The sequence below is a fragment of the Dermacentor andersoni genome, chromosome 1 (assembly GCF_023375885.2).
Source record: "Dermacentor andersoni chromosome 1, qqDerAnde1_hic_scaffold, whole genome shotgun sequence".
Lineage (NCBI taxonomy): Eukaryota > Metazoa > Arthropoda > Arachnida > Ixodida > Ixodidae > Dermacentor > Dermacentor andersoni.
The window spans coordinates 240,626,392-240,638,578 of record NC_092814.1 but is presented as its reverse complement, the minus strand read 5'-3'; the positions used below and the strand labels follow the sequence as shown (position 1 = coordinate 240,638,578).

The 12,187-nt window shown below is 44.4% G+C and overlaps 1 protein-coding gene across 9 annotated transcripts in view; it reads left to right on the top strand.

The window, feature by feature from the left end:
• twin (CCR4-NOT transcription complex subunit 6-like twin) overlaps window positions 1-12,187 on the top strand; it is a 300,870-nt gene that overhangs the window by 21,211 nt on the left and 267,472 nt on the right. For all 9 annotated transcript variants that reach the window (XM_050195821.2, XM_055063546.1, XM_050195820.2 and 6 more), the window contains 2 exons: window positions 814-957; window positions 2,150-2,413. In XM_050195821.2, the coding sequence (XP_050051778.1) occupies window positions 822-957; window positions 2,150-2,413 (400 nt within the window). In that variant the 5' untranslated portion in view covers window positions 814-821. The remainder of the gene's footprint in view (window positions 1-813; window positions 958-2,149; window positions 2,414-12,187) is intronic.

Here is a 12,187-nt window from a genome sequence, read left to right as displayed (position 1 = left end):
GCTGCATGTATGAGCAACTATGAGCATGTTGCATGTGTTAGTGTTACACTCTTCTTAGTGGGCATATGCCGAATGCGCATTGTATAAACATGCCACATTTCATTGCTTATGTACATGCACAGCAGCCCGTGTAGGAATTTAGGTTGCTCTCTTTATGCTCACAGTGACATGCTACAGCCAGTTGCATATGTTTCAATGATCATTTGCACTGAAGATAAGAAGAGTTTAGCTTGTCCGGTTCTCCGGTTAACGCAGGTGGACTGGACATTTTACCAGAGGGGAGTAGGTGTAAATGTGAGCAGCTGGAGTGGTGCAGTCACCTGGTGGTGCATAGCTCAACCAGACAAACACAGAGCTAATGTTGCAGTAACCAAGTGTATTCATTTTTGCTGCTGGTATAAGTTTTTGCAGAGGTGTAATTGTGTCACGATTTGCCGCTGCTGAAAATTTACATAAGCAGCGAAGTAGAATATACATGGTTGATGCAATGCTAGCTCTGTGTTTGTCTGGTTGAGCTCTGTGCCACCAGGTGACAGCACCTGTCAAGCCGCTCACGTTCACGCCGCCTGCCCATCTGGTAAAACGCCCAGTCCACATTTGTTTGCCGGAATGCCGGGCAAGCCAAAACTCTCTAATGTGATGCTTTTCACAGCATTGCACTAAACACAGGTGTATACAGGTTCAGGCCCTCAATGCAATGCTTGAGGTGCAAACTCAGATGTACCTACGTTATTAGAAAACTCTGTCACCTGCTAGTGCTGCATGTTCTGAGCTGTTTGTAAACTTATGCATTTTCTCATTTTTTTCTTTCAGGTCCACCCATGTCGAGGACAGGTTGCAGGGACAAGGATAAAGAAAAGCATGACTACAACCCTATACGCAGGTCACACACCATCATGTGCCCTGAAGATGTGGCTGCAGGCAAGAAATCTTACTGGCCAGAGTTGGAGATAACAGGTGAGGAAAATATTGAGCACTATGCTCAAGGCTGGAGGGTCTATTTTCCTTCTACGAAACTGCTGACCATGGTCTCTCTGTATTCCTATGCAGTGCTCTGGAGCCTCGTGTGATTTCTTTGTTTAAGTAAGCTTAGGGCAGCTTTTGCATGCTCAGAAAGAAAAATAGATCTCTGCAATATGAACTGCAATATGTGCAACTTGCCCCTGACAGAGTAATGGGCAGGGAGGAGGGGGTGGAGGAGTATGCCTGCTTTTAGAACCTTTAAAACATAGAACGTAAACTTTATCCATTATGTCTCTGCAAAGTCATGCAGTGTTATTTCATGCTGATTAAACCAATGTTGAGTGGCATGAAATGGGATTCTTTTTTAAAGATCTGGTCTCTAATCTTCCAACCCATTTACCCAGTACAGTGTAGCCAGCCAGTCTTTACACTGGCACCGTACCTGTCATTTCCACTAATTTCTTTTTTTCCCTTTTTTTACCAGAAAGTGCTCAATTGTATTAAAATTTTCAAACATCCTTATTTTAGTCAGTTCCAAAAGCCTCAACTTCCACTTCAAAATAAAACATTCAATTTTCACTATTTTATCTCATCATAGTAATAACAATTCTGACCAGAAACTGCACATACCACATCTTTTTCAATTCTTTCATGGGATTCACATTGAAGAGAACCAGATGTTTGTTTACCATGCATTTGCTTGACAAACAAGAGGTGTGTTTTTTGCGTCATGGGTTTCTTATACATTGCAAGTTTGTACCAGTCATTACATTTGTAACCTTTACATGTGGTGTTCAGTCGTGACTGCATTTAGTATTTCCAGCAACTCGAAATGTTGAAGTAGATCACATGTTTAGACATGTGTGCTGTTCACTATTCTGATGACTCCAAGATCACTTCAGCAGAAGTGACCTGTAAAGGTAGTGAATGCTTTAGCAATAAGCTTTTTATCAACTTGCCTCTTTTCTTTTTCTCTCTCTCTCTCTCTCTCACTCTTCTCCTTGGTGTTGACTTTTACCACTCTGAACGACATGTAATACTAGAAGTCTATGTAGCATTATGCTTCTGTTCTTTTTCTTGCAGCGAAATAATCTGTAATGCGTGTTAAGTCTGTTTTTTTGTAGCACTTGTACTTCTTTTATTGCTAGTTGCCCTTTCCCTTAGTGTACCAATGTTTTTATTGCAGGGATCATCCGTAACCTGAGCCCTGCGCTTTGGAACCTGTCACACTTGCGCTGCCTGTACCTGAATGACAATTGCCTGTCACGTCTACCACCAGGCATTGCCCAACTAGCAGGATTGACTCATCTGGATCTGAGCTGCAACAAGCTGCGTTCTCTGCCAGCTGAATTGGGTGATTTGGTGATGCTGCGTCAGTTGCATTTGAACCACAACCATCTGCGAGTGCTCCCCTATGAGTTGGGAAGACTCTTCCGCCTGCACACTCTCGGTGAGATGCGTCTGCATGCACCCTGTATTTATGTGACTTTTTTAACTGGACCGCTTATAGAAGTACTGACACCAAATTTCAAAGTCCAGAAGTGTAAATTATCAAATTTCTTGTAATTTTCTTAAACCAGGCATGCACAATCCACAAATATAATAGGTGCTGTGAGCAATTAATTCTACTTGTTATGCATAGTACTTCAAGCATATAATCACTGTAGTCTTGCCATTTTGCAGAATTTAATGTCTATAAGTTAATTCCAAAAGTTCACTTTCAACTACAGACATGAAATACAGAGTTATCAAAAAAAGAGAAAGAAGAAAAAAAGTCACTTGTAGTACTCATGTTGTTTGATTGCTGTATACCTTTGCCAAAGTATCAATATTTCATGTAGCTTAGAATGTGTATTAAATTTGATTTTAAAGGGGCACTAAAGAGCACCACTAAGTCAGTTTCGAGGCATAAAGCATTCCTTCAAAATGTTTTTTTTTTATTTATTTGGTAGAGAGAGGTTGACTTCTAGCAGAAAAATTAAACCTCCTCTTTATAATTTCATGCCCAAACAGCAGCAGCGGTAATTCACTGTGATACCATATATTTGAAGGTATTTTCTAATTTCTGGCCCGTTTAAATTTGTTTTTCAAAATATATTTTTAAAACTTGCCAGGTTGAGTAGTGTGCAGTGTAATACTCCTTTATTGATAAAACATTAGCCAGTCTTGAGCAGACATTGTCAAAATTTATGATGCTAAGGGAAGCTGGCGTGTAAGAAGATAGTGCAACCACACATCTTTTGAGTTGGTGTCTTTCTTGGTTTATCTAATCTCCATATGCAGTAATAATTATATTTCTCTTACTTCAAAAGTGCAATTTACCTATCCAATTTAGCTTAATACAGTTGATTGCCTCTACAACAAAATGTCCTATAGTATAATGATTGATTATGCCCTGGCTGAATTAATATATTTAATATCTATTGTTGACGCCCGTACAACTAAGACCACTACAATGAATTTGCCTGTACAACGAAAGAATTTAGGAGTCCCCGATTGTTGATTTGTTGCTTTCCAGCAAACGCCAGTTAGTGGTGCGGCAACGCCTATGTACAGTCGATCCTGGATATATTGAACCCGGATATATTGAATTATTGCTTATATTGAACAGTCGGAAAATCCCCTTGGGAATCCCATGTAAAAGTATAGCGCTATTGTTTGCGTATATAGAACTCCCGTGCACCGGCATATCGATGTATCGAACTCCGTGCTCAGCTGCGCCTCGGCAAGTGCGCTTCTCCCATCGCATCCCACCCCCGCAAGTACGTTTCTCCTCATAAAGCTCTCGCGATGTTCCCGTAATCTCACGCACGCCGCCCCACACTCTGAGAAAGGGGCGTGTGGGTAAAAGGCATGTGACGAGGAGCACTTGGAGTGCGATTGGGTGTGAAAGGGAAGCGGGAGGGAGAAACCACGGTGACCGCAGGCGCCCGTTTCCTGTGTTTTGGTTGGCTGACACCGCTGGCGCAGCAAGACGGAACGAGGTCAGTGCAGCTTGGGCTTGTGGTAGTGTGGAGACGCAGAGCGGTGTGTCTTTAAATTCGCTTTGTTCCTTTTATTCACGAGGCCAACGCGAAGGCTTGAGACTCGTGTGGTGCAGTGCGTTTTTCTTTCCGCTTTTGGCACGTGTTCCGGAGCCATGGCCGTGAAAAAACGCAAGAATTTCGATTTTTCAACAAAGGTGGACATCATTCGACTGGTGGAGGCTGGCGAGAAAAAGTCGTCAGTCGCCACAGCGTTCGGAATTCCTCGCAACACCCTGAGTACGATGCGGAGATTGTGGCTGGCATCATGGGTGACGAGGACGCAGACTCGAGCAGCGGCGAAGGTTCCGACGAAGAGGACCAACCATCATGCACTGCAGTGGAACTTGCATCAGCTTTCAACGTCATTCGCCACTGTTGTGGCACAATGGAAGGAGCTGGCCTTTCTCATTTGGACACTGTCAACAAGCTTGAGGACAGCTTAATGAACTTGATGGTGCAGAAGAAAAAGCAAGCAAAAGTCACAGATTTTTTTTCTTCCGAAATAAAGTGCTCTGATCATTGCGCTGTGTTTTTGCTTTTTTGCGCGCCTTGGGGGCACAGATCGATAAGTTCCCGTTAGTCACGACATCGGGAAACTGCCTTGAGATGTGTGGAGCTGTTAGAGAAGCTTTCGACATGCTTATCTTATATTTCGAATTATCCATATATCAAACTATTTCGTGATCCCCCTTTGAGTTCGATATATCCGGGATCGACTCTAAATAAAACTGTATGAGGTACCGTGATACCGTGTGGAAGGAGAACGTCTTGCATGGGAGTCGTGATGTAGTGACTATCAAGCTTTGGTGGTGATGACACAAACTCAACATAAGTCAGTGCTGAAAATGGCAAGCGAATAAAGTCAGTGGAATTGAGGCGACAAGGGGGTGGTTCAGCGGGATCCAGGACAGGCAGGTCAAAGTGGAGAGCACGGGCTGAACATTCTATCAGAGCGGAATGTGCAGAGAGCAAGTCCAGGCTGAGAATAATGTCATGGAGACAGTGGGCAATGAAGGTTGTAGAGAACGATTGTAGAGCAGTCAGCGACGGAGATTCGGGCAGCACACATACCAATTGCGGAAGCTGTTTCACCGTCCGTGATGCAGACAACAGGCATCGGAGCGGGTGTCATTATTTTCTTCAGGCGGTTCCGAAGGGCAGCGCTCATAACAGATGAATGCGCAACAGTGTCTATAAGAGCAGATATAGGAACACCATCGACTTGCACGCCAAGAAGGTTCATATGAGTGGGCAGCGTCAGTAGAGGATTTGGCGGTTTAGGGGCCAATGTAGCGTCACCTCCAGGTGCTGCATTGTCTAGTTTTCCGGGTGCAAGCACCCGTAGAGAGTCCGGGAATATGAGTGACGGGGCTGGGGTGAGCGAGGTTGTCAGCGTTGGGGCGAAGGGGATTGTGAATGGGGCGGTTCTGCGCAGGAGGTTCAGTGGTGGCATTGTTAGAGTGTGCGGTATAGGGACGAGAAGAGCGGCTTCGGTGAGAGGAGCCAGTATAGGTGGTCTGGGCCAGGAAACTCCAACGACTGTGACAGTGACGAGAAATGTGCCCGATTCGACGGCAGTGAAAACAAATGGGCTTGTCATCAGCAGTGCGCCATTCAGACGGGTTGTAGAAACGTGGTGAATAATAAGATGGTGGGATGGCGTGAAATCGAAGAATCCGGGTGGGTGTCAGGAGGATGGACCGCACAGATGGTGTGAAAACCCATGTTGTTGAACTCTTGGCATACAACTGCCTGAATCATGGAAACCGTGACCACAGGTGTGTTGAGGGAGCTGGATTTGAAGGCAGTCGGATAGGTGGCCTCAATCTCTCATTGGACGATCTGTGTAACATCGCCAGTGTTGTTGGAACGGGGGGCCTTCGACACAGGAAGATGTCGCCACAGTGTTTGGTAGGCGGGCAAAGTGTTGGTTGATACGTCAGCTTTTTGCAAGTTCCAGACGGCGGCACTTTTTGATAACTGCGTCCACCGTCGCCACATTGTTGAAGACCAGCAAGTTGAAGGCATCATTGGCAATACCTTTCAGGATGTGGAAAATCTTGTCCGGCTCATTTGTGTGTGCATCACCTCTGCAGCACAGAGCCAAGTCGTCTTCAATGTACATGATGTAGGGCTCTGTTGCCTGGATAACGCCTTCTTCGTGGCAAGTTAGTGACCATAAGGATTGCCGAACAAGCCTCGCAGTTTTTGTTTTGAGCATATCCCAACTGGTGAGCTTGTCTTTGTGTGTTTTAAACCATACTCAAGGTGTCCTACCGAGGTAAAATACTATGTTGGCCAGCATGATAGTAGGGTCCCACCTGTTATTGGTGCTGACGCATTCGTACAGGCTGATCCAGTCCTCAACGTCTTCCCCATCTTTTGATGGGGAAAGCGAAGATGAAGAAAGATATGCACACATTACAAATGCTTGGACTTCATTTTCTGTGTGCTGTTGCTTTTGCTTATTTGCCATGAATCAATACGAACTTACCCAGTTTTCATACTCTTCATTGACATGCATGTGACATGGCGTCACTACATGGTAAACCACCATGTTAGGATCTACTCATACACAACTTCTTCCCATTGATGTACTCGTATAAATGTCTCAGCAGACTGATAAGTCATAATTAACAGCATAAAGAAAGGAAAACATAGTAACAGTGCAGTTTGGTATCAGATACTTGTTTTCCTGCTTGCTTTTGCTATAGTGACAAGGCAAGGCGTTGTCACATGATCCTAACTAAACTACTGTGCCTCACTGTGCTACAGTGCCTGCCATTACATTGTCAACACTTGCAGGCCACAGCCAATGCTGGTATTTATAACCAATTTCTAATGAGTAGAGTTAATGTGTACCATAAAAATCGTTGAGAAAGCAGTCATTTTTACAGAACTAGCTTTTGGGGAATCAGTGTTTGATATTTTCTACTTTTGCACTACACAACATCGATGGTTTGACAGTGCTTCATGATGTGTAGCCTACTACGTTTGTAAAAGTTGGTTGTGTGTTGTTTCTGTACAGTTCAACTGAAAACGTTTAATTTTTTTGCGTTGTGCTATGTAATGGAGAGAAGCAAGAGCCTGACTAACAGACCTGTTATTAGAGTTGTAGAAATGTAAGTACTGGAATTTTATGTTAGTGATGAATAAGTGCATGCGCCTCTGAGAGTGCTCCAGTAACCGATAGTCCGAAGTTCACAAGTAATATTTTATTACTACATATCACACTGTAACGACTCTTTCTTTCTTTCTTTCTTTCTTTCTTTCTTTCTTTTTTTCTTGAGCAGGTGGTTTAACATTAGGTAGCACAATTCTGGCATTCCAGCTGGATTACTTGAAGAGGCAGACATTTATACATTATTTGCATAACAAATCACAAGTAGCCAAATAGCAAAAAACAATGTACCCTTTAATTGTTATTTTAATGCGCACATTTCATTGTGCAATTGAAGCAAGTTTATGCTAAATGCATGTCCATTTCAGAGGAGATACAAATTGAAAAATCAAATCTTTCTTTTAAAAATAAAATTTTTTCAAGTTAGTTGCAAAATTAAGACCAGAAGACAGCAAAAAAAAAAAGATCCTGTCATGGTAACCGTAGGAGCTTAATCTTTTAATTGATCCCACAATTTTTTTTTAGTCCCACAAGTTTCAGCCAGATGTTGAGCTTTCCTGGTGTAAGCAAAAGTAAGCACTAGCCCTGACTGAGTTAGCACCAGCTTATTCTCCACTTTTCACCAGGGCTCAGGTGAAGACTATGCTTCCTATCCATAAGAGGCTGACAAACAAAAAGCTGTTGTTTCGCTATATTCAGGGTACACTCCAAAATGCTGCTGAGTCTCTGAACAGCAAGATTTGGTTGCTGCGTCCCAAAACGAGATTTGCTTCATGCACTGTTGTGGAAACAGACACTTCTATAGCCATCAGGGGCTAGCCTGACTAAGTCCAGGGGGGATAGCAACAAGTTATGTGTGTGTGTGCACGTGTGCTCACTCACAGATAGTGTTTATATATCCTATCAAATGCTCAGTAGCCTCGCAGGGTCGTCTGCGTCAGCAGGCGTTTGGTGTGTTGCGACACCACATACCCCAGCACACGAGGGTGAGACCCTCCCGCGTTTGACCGTGCGTGGCTTAGCCGTGTCCGGGGAAAAGGGGATCCTGGGGGTCGAGCCGATGCTGAGTGTCAGGACCTTTAAGGCCCTCAGCGGAGGCAACACACTCTTTTGGTTTCGGCCTGACATAGACGGCATCCCTGGACTGACCCACCCGGGGGAAATCGGTAGTTGCCTTTTCCTGTCTCTCTCTCTCCCTCCAGCCTTTGTCTTTCTCTCACTTTTCATCTTTCCTGTCTTCTCCTAGCTTCCGTTTACTTCCAATTTTTCCAGGCAGCAAGGGTTAACCTTGTGTGAATAGCCAACCGAGGTTATTTCATATTTGGTTATAGTGGTAACGTACAGCTGGCATTTCCAGGACCTGTTTTTAAAGTCCCTGTAGCGTCCCCTTGTAGGGCTCCACGGTGGGCGGCTGGCGTTGTCGCTGAAAATTACATTTGTCTATGGCTAGTTTCTTCCCTCCCCCTCCTGATCGCCCTCAGAAAAGAGGGCGCACCGAAGATGTGTTCCAGTTCTTTGGACGTCAAAGGCCGAACTTCCCACGATATTGTGTCATTCACTTAGAAAAATCAGATAAATAAGTATGAACGATCTCCCCTTTTCTAGTTTCCAAGTCTGTAACTGACGTCCTTGGTCCAGGCTACAAGGCATCAAGGATGGCAAGTGGTGATCTCCTCTTAGAGCTGCATGATCAGAAACAATACGAAAAGTTGCCCAGTCTAGTGTCATTTGGGGATGTTCAATTGACAGTAATTCCACACCGTACTCTGAACACCACCTGCGGCATTGTCTCGGATGATGATTTGCTCCAACTGACAGAAGCTGAGCTCTTGGAGGGCTTCAGTGAGCAGAATGTTGTCAATGTCAAGAGAATTAAGATGAAGCGGGATGGCAAAGAAATTGAAACCAAGCACCTAATACTCACCTTTGGTTCAAGTGTCCTGCCCGAGTCCATCGATGCCGGGTACATTAAGTTCCATGTTAGGCCATACGTGCCAAATCCCCTCAGATGTTTCAAATGCCAGCGTTTCGGCCACAGTTCGCAGAGCTGCCAAGGCTGCCAAACTTGTGCAAAATATAGTGCCCGTGACCACACCTGAAGCTTGCGAGAATTCTCTCCACTGTGTAAACTGTGATGGGGAGCATGCTGCATACTCGTGGTCATGCCCATCCTGGAAAAAAGAAAAGGAAATTGTAACAATAAAGTAAAGGAAAATATAAGCTTCAAGGAGGTACGCAGGCGGGTATCCTACCTGCCCAAGAACACTTTTGCCGATGTGATGTGTCAGGGGGCAGCAGCACAAAGGCTTCCGGCGGCTGTCCGACCCACAAGCACTGAGTCGGCAATTTCGCCATCTGCCCCTGCGGCGGTTGCAGCTAGCGCTGCTCCGCCACCCCAGCAGAAGGGGCCATCCACCTCCAGGCAAGTGGCCTCAAAGGTCTGATCCAGCGTTCCGAGAACTTCACATCCAACAAAGCGCTTGGAAGAGCACGTGACCAGTGCCTCGCAAGAGGCGATGGACCCAACCACCAGCAACACGGTGCCACCAGCACCTAAGAAAAGGCGAGGCTCTCCCGATCGCTCCAAAAAAGACAAAACTCGCGTTACGGCACCTCCAAAGGGCCAGTGAACTAATCCTCATCTCTTAAACACACAGCACTAAACACATTTAGTATAATGGATACACAAATATTACAGTGGAATGTTAGAGGACTTCTTCATAACCTTGACGATATTAGAGAACTCCTACACAAACATAATCCAAAGTTGCTGCGTGTTCAAGAGACACATCTGAAATGTACACAAACTTTCTTCGTCAGTACACCATCTTCCGAAAGGACCGTGATGAGGCTAACACCTCGAGCGGCGGTGTAGCAATCCTAGCAGACAAGTCTGTAGCTTGTTGCCACGTGGCCTTATAGACACCCCTTGAGGCAGTGTCAGAGGTGTTCTTTTCAATAAGTTAGTAACTGTCTGTTCCATATATATACCCCCAAACTATCAACTGATATCTATAACCTCATACATCAGGTCCCGGTACCCTACATACTTGGGGTAATTTTAATGCCCACAACACGTTATGGGAAGACGCGCGATGTGACGCAAGAGGCCGACTCATTGAAAATTTTCTTCTGACCTCTAGTGCCTACCTGTTTAATGAGAAGGAGCCGACCTATTATAGCATATAACACAACTCATATTCATCGATAGATCTAGTAATGGGCCCTGCTTCTCTTCTGCCTCATCTGGAATGGAATATCATCAATAATCCTTTTGGAAGCGACCACTTTCCTATAACTTTAAACTTAATAACGCAGCATGACAACCGTCCCCGGGTTCCCATTTGGAAATTAACATCAGCTGACTTGGAGCATATTAAAGAATCAACTCATTTATCACCCGATTTTATAAACAATTTTAGTATAGATGATGCTGTCGCATGTTTTACCACTTTTATTTGTTATGCTGCTGAAAAGTTTATCCTGCAAACGAATGATGACTGTAGAAATGCGCAAAAGAGGCAGAATAAGGCATGGGGAATATTGTGCAGATCGCCGAATACAGAAAATCTAATTAAATTTAAACACATAAAACTGCAGAGAAAGTGGATATGACGTCAAGTGAAGAGAGAAAGCTGGGAGAGGTTCCTCTCAGGTATAAATTCGTACACAGAGGAGGCGAAAGTTTGGAATAGTGTAAGGAGGCTAAAAGGGCAGCAAATAAATCCGTCGCCTCTGGTGAACGATCAAGGGAATACCTTAGAAGAGCAGGCAGACTTTCTTGGGGAGCACATTGAGCATGTGTCGAGCTCAATCCACTATTCTCAGTCCTTCCTTAAACACAAAGAAATAGAAGAACGTAAGCCAATCATGTGTAAATGCAGACAGAATGAACCATGTAACCGGCCTTTCAGTATTGCCAAGTTGAGAGCTGCCTTGAACACATGCAAGAGCTCTGCACCGGGACCTGACCGAGTCATGTATTACATGATCATAAACTTACATACTGACACACAAGGTACACTACTCGCAATTTTCAACATTATTTAGGCTGTGGGATACCTTCCATCCACATGGAAAGAAGCGATTGTGGTCCCTGTTCTGAAGCAGGGTAAAGACCCTTCCTTGGCGGCAAGTTACCATCCGATAGCTCTTACAAATTGTCTATGTAAGCTTTTTGAAAAAATGATTAATCGCAGACTCATACATTTCCTTGAACTCAACAATATGCTCGATCCCTATCAGTGTGGCTTCAGAGAAGGGCGGTCACAACCGATCATCTTGTGCGCATTGAAGGAAATATCCGCGATGCATTTGTACATAAACAGTTTTTCTTATCGATATTCCTTGACATAGAGAAGGCGTATGACACAACATGGCGTTACGGGATCTTGCGAGACTTGTCGGGAATGGGCATCCGTGGAAATATGCTGAACATAATTGAAAGCTATTTGTCAATTCGTATCTACCGCGTGAAAATCGGCAATTTATTATCGCGACCCTTTATACAAGAAACTGGTGTACCCCAGGGAGGCATACTCAGTTGCACTCTCTTTATCGTTAAGATGAACACACTTCGTGCTTCACTGCCACCAGCCATTTTTTATTTCGTCTACGTAGACAATATACAAATAGGTTTCAAATCCTGCAACCTTACAGTGTGTGAAAGACAGGTACAGCAGGGCTTAAACAAGGTGTCCAAGTGGGCAGACCAAAATGGCTTTAAAAGCAACCCCCACAAAAGTTCTTGTGTTCTCTTCACAAGAAAGAGAGGCCTGGTCCCAGGTCCTTGTGTGGAACTGGGCAGACAACAAATTCCTGTCAACAAAGAGCACACATTTCTAGGTGTTATGCTTGACTCCAGGCTTATTTTCATTTCACACATAAAATGTCTTAAAGCAAAATGTCTAACAACAATGAACCTACTTAAGATCCTATCCCACACAACATGGGGTAGTGACAGGAATTGTTTACTGAATCTTTACAGGAGCCTAGTTCGATCACGAATAGACTATGGTGCCATAGTGTATCACTCTGCCGCACCGAGCGCGCTAAAGATGTTAGACCCCGTTCACCA